This window comes from Python bivittatus, unplaced genomic scaffold, assembly GCF_059951505.1.
Source record: "Python bivittatus isolate LINGU-HERP-01145 unplaced genomic scaffold, Pbiv_v1 ctg000570_np1212, whole genome shotgun sequence".
Classification (NCBI taxonomy): Eukaryota; Metazoa; Chordata; class Lepidosauria; order Squamata; family Pythonidae; genus Python; species Python bivittatus.
Genome location: NW_028277097.1, coordinates 2,696,604 through 2,711,394, shown reverse-complemented (window position 1 = coordinate 2,711,394; position 14,791 = coordinate 2,696,604). Strand labels below are relative to the sequence as shown.

The 14,791-nt window shown below is 37.7% G+C and overlaps 2 protein-coding genes across 3 annotated transcripts in view; one reads left to right on the top strand and one right to left on the bottom strand.

Moving 5' to 3' along the window:
• Positions 1 to 579, bottom strand: part of DHX29 (DExH-box helicase 29) — a 38,096-nt gene extending 37,517 nt beyond the window's left edge. The window contains exon 1 of the mRNA XM_088152694.1: positions 290 to 579. Within this exon, the coding sequence (XP_088008820.1) occupies positions 290 to 491 (202 nt within the window). The 5' untranslated portion in view covers positions 492 to 579. The remainder of the gene's footprint in view (positions 1 to 289) is intronic.
• Positions 580 to 953: 374 nt separating this feature from the next.
• Positions 954 to 14,791, top strand: part of MTREX (Mtr4 exosome RNA helicase) — a 47,539-nt gene continuing 33,701 nt past the window's right edge. The window contains exons 1-14 of one of the 2 annotated variants that reach the window (XM_007421342.3): positions 954 to 1,114; positions 2,093 to 2,230; positions 2,756 to 2,822; positions 3,843 to 3,905; positions 4,672 to 4,784; positions 5,759 to 5,933; positions 8,214 to 8,304; positions 8,398 to 8,522; positions 9,054 to 9,152; positions 10,855 to 10,957; positions 11,089 to 11,220; positions 12,023 to 12,102; positions 13,529 to 13,639; positions 14,269 to 14,370. In XM_007421342.3, the coding sequence (XP_007421404.1) occupies positions 999 to 1,114; positions 2,093 to 2,230; positions 2,756 to 2,822; positions 3,843 to 3,905; positions 4,672 to 4,784; positions 5,759 to 5,933; positions 8,214 to 8,304; positions 8,398 to 8,522; positions 9,054 to 9,152; positions 10,855 to 10,957; positions 11,089 to 11,220; positions 12,023 to 12,102; positions 13,529 to 13,639; positions 14,269 to 14,370 (1,515 nt within the window). In that variant the 5' untranslated portion in view covers positions 954 to 998. The remainder of the gene's footprint in view (positions 1,115 to 2,092; positions 2,231 to 2,755; positions 2,823 to 3,842; positions 3,906 to 4,671; positions 4,785 to 5,758; positions 5,934 to 8,213; positions 8,305 to 8,397; positions 8,523 to 9,053; positions 9,153 to 10,854; positions 10,958 to 11,088; positions 11,221 to 12,022; positions 12,103 to 13,528; positions 13,640 to 14,268; positions 14,371 to 14,791) is intronic. The other variant, XM_007421341.3, reaches the window with a different exon arrangement.

Genomic DNA, 14,791 nt, shown 5'->3' with positions numbered 1-14,791 from the left:
AAGGAGCAAGTCGCTGCAAGTCTTCCAGCTCCGCGATGCAGTTCCTCGGGCCAGCCTCTCCCAACCGAAAGCTCGCCGGATGGTCAGCCTAAAACGCCCCACCTGGCTCGCCTGCACAGCCCTCGGTTGAGGGAAGCGGATCTCCGTCCTGCCCCCCGGGCCCCACCGCCCACAGGCGGCAGCCGGGCGGTGAGTCCCGCTGACTTCTGCCAGGAAAGAGGACCGGCGGCACCCTCCGAAGCGCCGGCCAATTTCCCTCCGTGCCTCCCCCCTTCTCCCGCGGCGGTACCTTGCTTGACGCGCAGGTCCTTCCCGGCGGGGCTCGGCCGGGGCACCAGCGGCCTTTTGCAGGCAGCTTCTCCGGCAGCTCCCGATTCAGCCGCGGCGGCGCCCACCACTTTACCCCGGGCTGCGGCTACCGCAGCGGGATGGACGGTCCCCGCTCCTGCCGCACCGCTGCCGCCCTTGTGCTTCTTGTTCTTGCCGCCCATGGCCGGAACACGCTCCACTCCCCCTCGAACCCGCGACAAAGCTCTCACGCCGGTTCTGCTTACGTCCGGGGATGAGCAGCCGCCGCTGTCGTCACCACCGTTCTGATTGGATCAGGGCAAGTGATAGGCAGGGCCTATTTCGGGCAGCTGTAGATGATCACTTCCGCCCATGGTGGCTCGCTTCCGGTTAGATTCTAACGTTTGTCTCTCACTCGTTAAGAATTGCTCAAGAAAAATTACAGAGAAAAATATCTCGTAGTTTGATAAGTTGTTTCTGTGGGGTTTTTTTACTAATGTTTTTTATTTTGAGAGAAAGGTTTTATTAAAGTAGTATTGAGAAGGATAAATTGGGGTACGCATTTCTTTACTTTTTATCTCTATGGGCAACCGGCTGGTGTTGTTGTTGATGGGAAGTTTCGCTTTGGATGCCGCTCTAGCCCCTTTTAATTCTATCGTTGTTTACACGCGGTGTATGGTGGGAGCTGCTGGTGCGCGTTTGTGGGGAAGATGGCGGACGCCTTCAGCGATGAGCTGTTCAGCGTGTTTGAAGACGATGCCGCCTCCGGCTCTGGCTTGAAGGAGACGAAGGGGATATCCGAGGCGGCCACTTCAAGCAAGTCAGGGTGAGGAGAAAGCGAGGGGTTGGACGGATCTCTTCCTAGTGGTGGGCTTGAGTGTTTTAGTTTTTCGAGATGCCTCTAATTTAAGGGGCTCCTCAGATGTAGGTTTATAGTGCAGCAGGCGAGGGAGCATCTCTGGGACGTTTTCTTGGGTACTAAGAGCCAATGGAAAAAGTTGCTCTCTGCAGGTCTGGATTTCATTCCGGTTTACGTTTTTATCTATGTGGGACCAGGATGCACGAGATACAGAGAGCCAACGTGTTGCATGCAGCTTTTCGTCTGTTGAGTTGGCGAGTTCAGGGTCAGTCACTGGACTCACCACATGACTTTGTGCCAGTCGCTTTCTCTCAGCCCAACTACATTACGTGATTCTTGTGGGGATAAAATAAAGGGAGGTACCAGTTTGCGCCTTCTTCAAATCCTGGACTGAAGCTGCGATATAAATCTAAGAAAGAAATAATGCTATAAATGAAACAGGTATTATAGATAGTGTTTTCCACGTTGTTTTGAAGTAATTGCATGCTTTAATGTTCCCCATCTCGCCTCCAAGAAGCTTCCTTTGTGTGTGGTACCTCTGGTTCCCCACTTCGGGGATCCTCAGGCAAATTATTAAGTGGGTTTGGTTCTCCCTTTCTTGAGTTTTTCATGTTCTCTTTGCTGAATGCCATCATTGCTTATTCAGATGAATATTTCCAGTTTTGGGGGTTGATTCCTCCCTTTCCCATCCCATTCCCTTTCACATCCAACCTATTCAGGAAAAATGATGGTCTTTTTTCCAGCTTGGAGACTGTTAAGAGATAATGTATGAGGGTAATAATGCTTTTGGGAACTTATTTCACCAATGCAATTTTTATTTATTTATTTATTTATTTTATTAATTAATTAATTAATTAATTAATATGCAGAGTTTATCTGTTAAGCTTTGTTTATATGATTCATCAGGGTTGGTTCCTGGTCCCTATTTTTGATGTTTCTATTTAGAAAACAACGAGATGGCAAATCTTTGGCACCTGCAAAAATCCAAACCAAAAAAAAGCGTGATGCAGAAGTTAATAGTGCAGATATTACAGCTTTGGGAAAGAGACCAAAGGTGGAAGACTTCACCACGGAAGATCTTAAGTAAGAATGAATTGTACATATTAGACTTGGAAATGATTGGGTTTTTTTAGAATTGAAGAGATAGAAATGATATATGAATAACTGCACAGAAAAAAATACTGTAAAAGACATACATTAGAAGCTACTAGAATGTTTTATCACGTAAAACTGCTTGCATTAGAAATGATCTTGTAAAGCAATCCTGTATTTTTCATTGCTTCCAGTGAGTATAATAAATCTTACTCCAGGAACAAGAATTGCTGAAAGAAATGTATGTGAAGCATTTTGATTATTTAGGGAAAGTAAGAAATGTGATAGAATGGCTTCCTTTAGCCAATGAGAGAAGTAGCAATTCCTTCTCACTTTAAACTTACCCTGTCTTCACATTTGGAGAATTGGATTTTTCACCTGAATTGTAGTTGTTCCAAATTGTAGATTTGGAAATATGAATAATGATCATTATTAGCATTATTAATCTTTGAAAAGTCAAGTATATCATATACATTTCATTACTGAGTAATAAATTAACATGATTTTTGGTTTCAGTTTGGCAGATGTGATGCCAAAAGTAAAGGTACAAGCTGTTGAAACTATTGAAGGCTGTACACATGAGGTGAGTGCGAGATTGGTGGTGATTGAATGTTATTATATATAGTGCTACTATTATGAGTTAAGAATACTATAGAAACTACTCAGTAGTTTACTTTTCTGTGTGAGAGTAGGTAGTGGGAAAGAGAGACATTTTTGAACACCATTATAATGTGAGCTAAAAATTTATCCTCAATGGAAATAGAAGCCACAAAGAATCTTGTGTGCATAGTCTCATCTCTATATAGCTATACTTAGCCCCTGGTTTCCATTTCTTTCCAAAACTAGAATGTAGTGAAACTCAAACACTTTATATAGGTAGGAAGTACATAGGTATTGTGATATTCATTAGTTTAGCTGTTACTTAAGAGTAACAGCTAAAGCTTTTATTTTAGAAAGAAAGGGTAGATAAAGCTTTCTAGATCTCCCTTGTTTAAAAACAAACACTGACATTTTGTAGCACAAAGTTGTAAGTTAATCCTAGGGTCTAAGCTACAACATTAAGGGTTATGGGCAATTTCCCTCTTTACTGACCTCATTACCAGAGAAAGCTTGTTACAGAGTACTCTTTCATAAGGAGCTGAGATAGTTGCCAGCTCTGGAAAAGGAGTCAGTTTGTTGCAGACCATATGATCAGGCTCATTAATAATGTTACTGTTTTGAAATGTACCTGAAGTTACTGGTAAAGCAAAAGCAACAAGTTGAGGGGATCTATTACCTTAGTTGGACAAAGCTAATTGTTGAGGCTTACAAACAAAGAATTGGATTTAAATTGTTTGAAATTATTTTGTTTCTGATACAAAGGCAGATGATGTAGTGGTTAAGACATTGGAGAGGTGGTGGGAAATCCCAGGTTCGTATGTACGGTCAGTTATAGAAGCTCGCTGGGTGACTTTGGGCCAATCATTCTCCCTCAGCCAGACTACATCCCTTTTTTTTTTGTTAGGTGGAAAATGGAAGGAGGGAGCATAATGTACTTTGCTTTGGACATCAGGAACTTTATTTCTAGAAAATATTGCAAATGACTGTAAATATTTTTTACTAGGTTGCTCTTCCTGCAGATGCGGACTTCATAGCCCTGAAAGCAAGAACCGGAAAAGCTGCAAAGGTTTGTAATTTACAAGTCTTATCCCTTTAATTTTATGTCTTGTAAAGAAGAATGGATGAGGGTGAAATACTTTGTGGCAGTTATTTGCATAGACATAAACATTTATTTGGCTTGCTTTTATTTGAAAGTTAAGAAGATGCAAATATCTATCATTTTAATAGTAAGGGTTGATTTGAGGAAAACAGTGTTAGAATTTGTCCAAGGTTATTTGACTAGAAGATCGTTAAATGTGGGTCATGTAGCTTCGGTTGATTCTAGGAACAGATTATTTCACTGTTTATTCAATTCTGTTCTGATATTAAATGTATAGAAGCCCATTAATACAATTTCTGAAGAAGCTAGACTACAAGAGAATTCTTCCAGTGAAGATTTTTAGATAGTGTTTAAAAATTAAAGTTCTTGTGTTTCAAAGATACTCCTTTTGCAGGTTGGTCCCAAAAGGGCCAAGGAAGCAAGGCAGTTAACAAAGCTAACTGTGTATCAGTTGTTCTTATGACTATTAATTTCTCTATCACATTAATGTCTGTTGCATTACGGTTGCTGAAGATATTAATTTCCAGAATATCCTGAGGAGTGTGAAGTTTTTTTAAAACAAACCAACCAAATACAATCTGTAATAAATATATGGAAAAAGTTGTGCTGCTTTATGATCACTTGTTCTGGAATATATATATATGAACTTATGCTATTGGGAAGAATTGCTGCTAAGCTGAGTATTTTTTTAATGAACAAGTAAATTATATATCAGATTTTTTTTTCTTTTTAGGAATATCCATTCATTCTTGATGCTTTCCAAAGAGAAGCTATTTTGTGTGTGGATAACAATCAGTCTGTTTTAGTATCTGCTCATACCTCAGCAGGGAAAACTGTATGTGCAGAGTAAGTAGCTCTATGGTGGATTTAAAAATATAAATTCTTCTCCCTTTGAATAAAATAGTAAAATAAATCATCTGCCACTTTCTACATTTCTGTATCATATTTCCATTTTGTTAATGTATGTTTACATTTCTGCTACAGAAAGAATATAACAATACATTTCATATGAGGCTAGTTATGTACCTTTAAGCTTGTTAGATCAATGGGTGTGACAGTATGGAATGAAGAGAAAATGATTTGGTGGTGTGGAAACATGGAGGAGTGATTGGCAGCTGTTTAATTTTTAAAATTGGTTTGCTCTACAGGTTTGCCCAGCTTGCTTCATTTTTTTTTCAAAAGAATTTTTGTCCGGAAATCTGTGCCAGTGCTATGTTTCAGTCAGATTTTTAGAGCACACAGTTCTTTTCAAGTATTTAGTACTATTATAATAGTACTATTGCATATATTGTTTGAAGAAATAAAATATTTAAGATTCACAACACTGGGACATTGTAGTTAGACAGGGTTTTGGATTGGATCGGATCTGGGTACATGCAAGTTCAGTTTTCCTATTGAATGACTTAGGGTGAGTCACTATTAAGACTTTGCAAAATGATTCAAAAATAGACACAATTTGGGCTCAAAATCAGTTATTTTTACTGTACTGACGGTACTCTGATGCTGTTCTGGCAGTTGTAAAGTTGAAAACAGATTTTTCAAATTTGAGTTTGAATGTTTTGCACAATATTTGTTACTCTTGTATTTAGTTTTATTATAGACAGCAGACCCTTGTATATATTATTTCCATTATTTACTTTCATATTGCTATACTACCAAAGGATTCCTGTGGTTATTAGAGGAAATATTGGATTTCATAATAAACAACATGTACATTTTTTCAGCTTGTGCAATTATTTAATATCAACAGTAGAAACTAGATATTATAGAAATGTTGCAAAGCATATTAGTTTATAATGAGTATTACATATGTACTACAGGTATGCCATTGCTCTGGCTTTAAGAGAAAAACAGCGGGTGATATTTACCAGTCCTATTAAAGCTCTTAGTAACCAAAAATATCGTGAGATGTATGAAGAATTTCAAGATGTTGGCTTGATGACTGGGGATGTCACCATCAATCCTACGGCATCTTGCCTTGTAATGACCACAGAGGTAGGTTTGGTTGTTAAGCTTTCCTGTGCTGGCTTTTGGCCTCTCTGTTAGACTAAGTGAATCTTGTACATGCTTGTATAAAATGTTGTGTTGCATACCATGGGGCTCAGTTTAGGCCCGGTGTTGTTTAACATACTTATGAATGACTTGGATATGGAATTGGAGAATATGATGATCAGATTTACAAGAAACTCAAAGATGATGGGATAGCAAACACCTAAATGGCCATCTGACTGGACGGCCAACTGTTGGGGGGTATTGTAGAAGTGGATTCCTGCACTAAGAATTCTTCAGTCTTCTGACACTTCCTCTGCACTCCAGGAATTTTCAAAGATCACAGTTAATGGTTTTGAGATCACATCCATCAGTTCCTCTAGCACCCTGGAATATAATTTATCTAGCCCCAGTGACTTGAATTCATTCAGAGCAGAAGTTGATATTTTCTCACCACTTCCCTTAACTATTTTGACCTGCATTTCTCTTCTGCCCCACATGATGCAGCTTCTGACACATTGGACTACTTTTTCCTTTTGCAAAAAGATATGCCAAATAGGACTCAGTCAGTTCAGCCTTCTCCCTGTTGTCCATCACTAATTTGCTATCTTCTCCAATCAACATATTGACAATTTCCTTGACTTTTCTTCTTGTTCTGCCTATATCCAAATAAGCCTTTCTGTTAATTTTGCAAATCAGCTCATTCATATGCTTCTTGACCTCATCCTTACAGGCTATTTCCTAATACTCTGCTTTTGTTATATGCCCTTCTTTCCATTTTTTAAACTTCTCTTCATTTCTCAGTTTCAAAGAGTTTTTTATGTAACCATGCTGGTCTCATCAGCTGCTTCCCATTTTGTGTGTGTGTGTGTGTGTGTGTGTGTGTGTTTAGGGCTTAATTAACTTTTCAGAATTTTTCCTTTCAGGATTTCCATCCATGGAATCCTTCCCACTTTTTCTCTTAGCTTCTTGAAGTCAGTTCTCTTGAAATATTGAACACTAATCTGAAAATTCTCTTTACCTGCAATGTGGTAAATTCTAGGATTTCATGGTTACTCTCTCCCAAGTTTCCTACAACTTCTACTTCCTCAACCATTTATTTCCTGTTAGTAAGTTTTAAGTCCAGTATAGATGGTCCTTTAGTTCCATCTTCCATCTTTTGGATAATGAAGTTGAGTGCAAGATATGTCAAGAACCTATAGATGTCCCACATGAGTTTGATTCTTAGTTGATGTCAGTATACTTGAAATCCAACACAGTGCATGTTTCCAGGACACCTTGACGATCTGATTTGCAAAGTTTTCATCTATATCTTCTGGGTGGCCTATAGTGCACACCCATAACAGTGTCATTTTTGTTTTTTGTTTTCCTTTAATATTCACCCAGATTCATTTAGCAGGATTTTCATTCTTGGTGTCCGTGGAAGTGCAGTCATTATTTACATATAATGCAACCTCCCTCCTCCCCTTTCATTGAGTCTCTTCCTTTTCAAAGAATTATATCCAATAATGAGTTCTAACCCTCCTTCAGAAGTGCCTACCTCCAATAGTTCCTGCCCATCCAGTACAACTGGACAGAGTGGGTACATTCCAATTATATGTTGTCATCTTGTGGGGCTGAGGAAGCATGCCTTCTCTGTCACTGCCCCTGCCCTTTGGAACAGCATCCCCCCCAAGATACATATAGCACCCACCCTTCAAATGTTCTGTAAGCCTCTGAAGCCCTGGCTTCATTCCTAGCCTCAGGTTTGGGTTTTTGTGGGGCCCCTGTTGAACCTTTTCCAAATGTTATTGATGTTGTTTTGTCCAGGCAATCCTGTTTTTCTTTTATACTATATATACTTTTAAAATTGTAAGCCACTCAGTCTTTTTGGAGTTGTGTGGCCTCAGAATCTGATAAACATATGTCACTAGGTTTCAATGTCATTAACAATGTCATATTTCCCTCCCCCCAGTATACTAGGACTTCAAATGCTTCCTGTTTGTTCTCCATACTCTGAGTCCTTTAATACTGCCATTCTTAAGTCTGCTTGCTGTATCCTTTCCTTTTCACGGCTTCCTTTCTTGTTTTAGGTTTTACTGCCTTTGGGCTTATGTTTTGGGTGTGATTCTGCTTATTGATTTCCCTCCCCCTCCAGATTTAGTTTAAAGCTACCTGATGACCTAAGCAAGGTATCTTCCAAACATACTTTTCAAGACCTTTGTGAGGGGCAGATCCAACCAGATGTGCTTGGCACATTGCTTGCAATATTCAATAGGTCATTTTCATATTTATTTTTCTTTTTAGATTTTGAGAAGTATGCTTTACAGAGGTTCTGAGGTCATGCGTGAAGTTGCTTGGGTTATATTTGATGAAATTCATTACATGAGAGATTCAGGTACTATACATTTACACATTTATGTATAAGTTTTTGTGTGTAGAAACCTAGTACAATGAACATGATGCTGTCCTGTGAATTTTCTGTTTCTAGAACGTGGTGTGGTATGGGAAGAAACCATTATTTTACTTCCTGATAATGTTCACTATGTGTTTCTTTCTGCCACTATTCCAAATGCACGCCAGTTTGCTGAATGGATATGCCATCTTCACAAACAGGTAAAATGCCTTTTCCTTTATCTTTACTTGCAATAGTGCTGTTAACCCACTTGATAGACTGAGAATTAGCTTTGGAATACCAAAACACATGGTGAATGAGAATTGAGGTAACTAAGCCTATATACAGGCAGATCCTATGTCTATTTATGTAAAAAGAACTTGAATTAAGTTGAGTAGGTTATTTCAACCTAGTTTTAACTTCCTCTAGCATGTATTTCAGATTTATATTCTTGATTTCTGATTTTTCAGATAAATTCCTTATTACAGCCATAAGGCTGGCAGTCAGAAAAAAATAAAACAAGTAAAAATAGAGTTGTATAAGACACAAGAGAATTAATATGGATTTTCCAAACCTGAGAATTTTTGATTTATCATTAATTGCAGACTGTAGAGTCCTATTGCCAGCCTTATGTAACCTCATTTGGGTTATTTTAAGGATAAACTTAGAAATTAGACATTGTAAATACATGCTGTATTGTATATATAAAAAAACACAGAATCTTTTAAAATAATATATTTTCTGTTTACCAGCCTTGCCATGTGATCTACACAGATTACAGACCAACTCCTTTGCAACATTATATTTTTCCAGCAGGGGGAGATGGACTTCACCTTGTAGTTGATGAAAATGTAAGGAACTATGTTTCTTTGAATTACATGTAAGATTTCTCTAATTGTATTGGTAAATATCAGGGCTAAGTTCTGGAGAAGGAGAAAGCCACATTGAAGTCGTCTGTGCCCACTGGGATGCTTACTGCTTTGTTGAATCAATTCCTGTGCCATATTAAAAGCTTATTTTCAAACCTTCTTTAGCTTCAAAAATAATTTGCCGTGGGGCAAAGAATAAAATTTTCTATATGTAAATTTAATTATGCTTCTGTTTTTGATCCTAGTCAAAGTAATTTTGGGGGGGGGGAATAGTGATTAACAAGTGGGACCTGCAGTGAAATGTTTTCACATGGCAGGGTAATCTGTGCATTTCCTCTGACTGTTGTTTTAGTCGTTATGTCATTTAGTCATTATTCCTCTCCAGTGGTCAGTCAGCATTCTGAGGTCACTAAACATGCTGAGTTCTGATTGGATGCCTCCTCTATAGGGGTTTTACAATATGTTTTTATTTGTAGGGTTCCCCTGGATTTTTGAGTGTACATAGTGCTAGTATATAAGGATCAATACTCAGATAAGGAATTAACTATTTATTTATTCTGTTGTCTGAGAACTGAGTGTATTCTTTTTTGAATATCTAAGGATTCTATAACATAATTTCCTTAAATATGAAATATTTTCCTATCATGTATGTTGCAATCCTATTTAAATAATTATTTGTGGCGTAATTTTTAAGAAGCTAATGTTTTAACCATTGAGATTATGATAGATTCTCATAAATTTACCTTTCAACTTTATAGCATCGTAAATGTAATTAGAATATGCTTCTTAAAATATGCAGTTGTGCCCTGAGAATGAGCTTTTATTTATTTTCTCTCTTGAAGGCCCAAGTTCCTAACTTTCATGGTTATTAAAGACAAGTTTGAAAAGGAGGTCACTTTTCCTCAAATTACATAGAGTAGCAGATTGAAATGGCACTAGAGTCCTTAATGATCGAAATAAAGGGTATACATTGGTCATCATGGTACAAATCAGAATGAAGTTCTAAGCTCTTCAGTTTCTGAAAAACTCCAGGCAATATAAGTTATATGTATGTGGATCAAATGTAAAACAGGTAGTCCTTGTTTAGCGACCACATTTGGGACCAGTTTTGTCATTAAGTGAAGCAGTCACTAAGTGGGAAATCACATGACCACGACTAACCTTTCCAGCTTGAAATTGACAAGGCTAATCAGTTTCACACCTTTGGCTTTTGTTTGCCTCTTAACGACTCCCCCACCCTTTGGAATGTTCGCCACTGGGATAATTAGCAAGAATGGAATTAGTGTTTGTATTTACATTCACTGGAGAAGGGGTTACAAGAGAGTAAGCAAGCACACAATGGGGAATGCACATAGAAAGCAAGGCGGTGGTGCTGGCAGCCCCAGGCATGCTCCTTTCGGTATGTATTTCCCATTGTGTGCCTGCTTACTCTCTTATAATCCCTCCCTCTTCAATCTCTCCATTCTGCAAGGGGAGAAAAAAAAGAAAAACAACAGATCAGGCATAGGACAACTCATACTGACTGTAATGGTGATCATATGACTGAGGGATGCTGCAAAGGTGGCAAATGCAAGCAATGGTCATAAAGTTATTTTTTCAGCACAGTTGTAGCTTTGAATGGCCACTGAACAAGGCAGTCACTAAGCGAGGACTACCTGTACTAAAATTTGCTTTTGTCTTCCAGGGTGATTTTAGAGAAGATAATTTTAATACAGCCATGCAGGTACTTCGTGATGCAGGTGATTTAGCCAAAGGAGACCAGAAAGGCAGGAAAGGAGGAACCAAAGGTTGGTAGAAATCTTGTTAGATAAATATATTGCAAGATTAGCCAGGTGTTGTTTTTGAAATTAAAGTGAAGAAACTGTCATCATTTCATCTTCAAAACCTAAACTATTTGCTGGCATTGCTGTCTTCATAGGTCCCTCAAATGTATTTAAGATTGTAAAGATGATCATGGAAAGAAACTTCCAACCAGTAATTATATTCAGTTTCAGTAAGAAAGATTGTGAAGCCTATGCACTTCAGATGACAAAACTGGATTTCAACACAGGTGTGTACTACTCACTTCTAAATGTTAGCTTATTTTTCATCAATCGGCATTTCTCGTTAATGTTTTTCTTATAGTGAATAAAATAAAAACAGATATATGTTCTCTGGTCAAGAAGCTGGGACTAGCCAGTGGCTTTCTTTTTTTCCTCTTTTGACATACTGGAACCTGCTTTTGAAATTTCCCTACCTTAGAATTCCCCTTGGTCCTCTTAGTTTCATGCTGCTGAGGATGCTGGCCACCTTCTTAAAAATGTTTTATTTATAGTATAGTTATTTTATTTTACATTTATAATTTTAGGTTTTAAAACATTTTGTTTTTAATCATCTAGAGAATGTTATTAAATAGGCAATACACAGAGAAGGAATAAATATATTTAGTGCTGCAAAAAGAAGGAGGAAGAGGTAGTGGTGGTGGTAGTTCTGGTAACATTATGGCATTTAGGAGGGAAAAGGTCAAAACAGGTTTAGTTGGCTGGTGAGTTCTTTCTTAAATGTAGTTAATCAATTAAGCTTCAGTCTTACTGAATACAAATTTATTTAAACTATTATATTTAATGTATTTTGACTTTGTTTCAATTCTGTAACTTGTCATGAGATAGAGCACTCTCAAAAAATCCCAGAAAATATCTGATCTGCCCATCATAGTGAGAGGAAATATTCTATATTCCCATAACAATATCTCAGTTAATTTGCTTTCAATGTCTGCCTTTTTAACAGATTTCTTGGTAGACTTTGGTTATAAACATGGCCTTTTTTGAAGGGGATAAGGAAAAAAGTTTACGCATAGCTATTTTTTCTTTCAGATGAAGAAAAAAGGATGGTTGAAGAAGTGTTTAATAATGCAATTGACTGTTTGTCTGATGAAGACAAGAAGCTCCCACAAGTGAGTGCTTAAGGCTGCAGGAGCTTGTTTGCACGTAGCAACGTAGGACCGATGCCTTTCACTTTCTTAGCAATGAAGAAGAATCATACAAGATCTATTCCTTAATTTACAAAATATAGGAAATCTGTAACAGCAAATGCATTTTTACAGCCATTTTTGTTACAAGAGCTATGTATGGATGAACTTAAATCTTGGATGAAATTACTAATTTGGTAACAATACTTTTTGTAAACGGATACAATATGTCTAGGCACCATTTTTACCTTTTATATTACTTCACTGTGTCCTTCCTTGCATGCAGTCCTAAATCTTTTCTCTTTCAACCCCTTGTGCCATCGGAATCTTTTCTCTTATAGCCCCTTGAATCATCTTTTTCAGGGAAAAATTTAAGAAAAGGGAATTAATAGGGATATGCAAATTGTTTGAAAGGAATGCCAAGTGCATTGATGAGAGGCAGTCCCCATCCTTGAAGTTTAATGCAGCCACATCCTTTGGCCTTTCCTGGTTTCTGCCTATATATGTAAATGTGCTGGGAATAGTTCTAATGGAGTCATTGGAACTACATGCAGGTACATGTTGAGACAAATGGAGAAGGCCCTGCAAGCAGCTACACTGAGCCCTCCACAAGTGATGGCTGTTTTAATACTTTGCTAATAATAATGGTATCTGTTTCATCCTTTGCAAAGCTCATGTTTGAATGCTTTGCACAATCTTAACTAACCAAATTCCTTTCTCTTCTAGTCTTCTCCCTGATTTCGGCAGGATCAAAGGGCCTTCTGTTAGATGCAAGGACACATTTGTGTGTCACTCTGTTTAATATTTTCTTCTAGCAAGTCAGAGTTGTATGAAACTTCCATATATCAGTTGGACTTGCTACAATGTTAGGTTTACCTTGCAAACATTTGTGTCTTCTAAAGCTTGGCTTTTGTATATTTGATGGCTTTGGCAGGAGAGTCAGTTGGGGAAATCAAATATCAGATCATTACTGTTTCTTTTGAGATTAGTATGTTAAATTGAATGTCTGTGATATTGCCACCATGAAGTAATTTTCAATGTCTGTTTTAATCCTAGTGCTAGTGAATGAGATTAAAAAATATATTCTATATTATATCTTGGGCAACATAGACAAACCTTTGCTGTCTTTGAAGATGAAGTTTATATGATATGCTCAGCAGACATAAGAGTGTATTTTCTGTTGTTTTCATAATTACTGAAATTGTTATTAGTTTATTTGTATATATGGTTCATGTTAACATGTTTATCTTAATCATTTGTTACCTGAGTTTTCAAAAACAGAAGAAAAAGACAATTGTCTAAATTCCCTGCTGGGGAAAATTCTTGCTGACCACATGTAGCAGAGCTAATAACTAATTACGAACCACAGTTAATATGTAATAAGATTCATCTCTTATTTTTGGGCTTATAGGTTGAACATGTGCTTCCACTTTTAAAACGAGGTATTGGAATCCATCATGGGGGCTTACTTCCCATTTTGAAGGAAACCATAGAAATTCTTTTCTCTGAAGGACTGATAAAGGTGTGCACTTTCTACCATATACTATACATAAGACACTGTTTCCACTCTGTGAGCCACTGTACACATTTTCATATCTACATTAGGTCAGAAAATTCTTTTTTTATTGTGTTGTGCTGGGTTTTATGACATAGTCATGTGGTCTCAACATTATGCCTGAACTAAATTAATCTGCTTCAAATAAAATGTTTAAATCTGCTTAAAACAAATGTTGAATAAGGGCTACATTTTGAACTGAATGGAGGTGAAGAACCAGTAATGTTGGGTCTTTTGATTAACTTATTCCTATAGCATTTGGGGTTGAGGTAACATGCTCTATAACAACTTTGTCCCCAGCCTGAACACTTGAAAGTTTTCACAGAGCAGTTCATTTACTAATGGCCTTCTCATGCAAGAAAGTCACTAATGTAAGAGTGTTGAACACCAAGTGTTACTGCTATGTGTTTGGCATAAAGAAGTATGGCTAATTAAGAATACCTTTCCGTTCACAGCTACACTGTGGGAACTGTACTTTGAGAGTTTGTTAGTTGTCTGCTTTTTTGTTATTTAGGATTTTAAACCATATATAGTTGAATCTGGGTACATTAGTATGTGGTAACAGATTTCTTTTATACATTGTTGCCTTTACTTAGGCTTTATTTGCTACAGAGACTTTTGCTATGGGAATAAACATGCCAGCAAGGACAGTACTATTTACAAGTGCCCGGAAGTTTGATGGGAAAGATTTCCGATGGGTAAGCATTGGGAAAATGAAAAACGTTATCTGTGTGGACTGATTTTTATATGAACCAAAACACACATGTCCTGTCTGGATCCAGACCATACTTGGTCTGGGACAGATCTGGAATATGTGTTCCATACACAGGCGTTCTCAAAATTTATCCAGCCAAAACCTAGGACATTTTCAGTTTTGTCCGCACTTCTAGTAAACTGGAATCCATACTATAAAGGCAGGGAGACCTTATAAATAGTTGAAGATATCTGCAGAGTGAAGTACAAGTATCATTTAGTTTAGTCTTTGTGAACTCAGGAATCTTGAAATGTGCTAGAATCTAATTCAACCAGCCAGTACACAATGAGTTGGGATGGTAGGAATTACAGAAATTATAATCCAGCGCATTCAGAGGGTGCAAGCTGGACAAAAGATGATTTGGT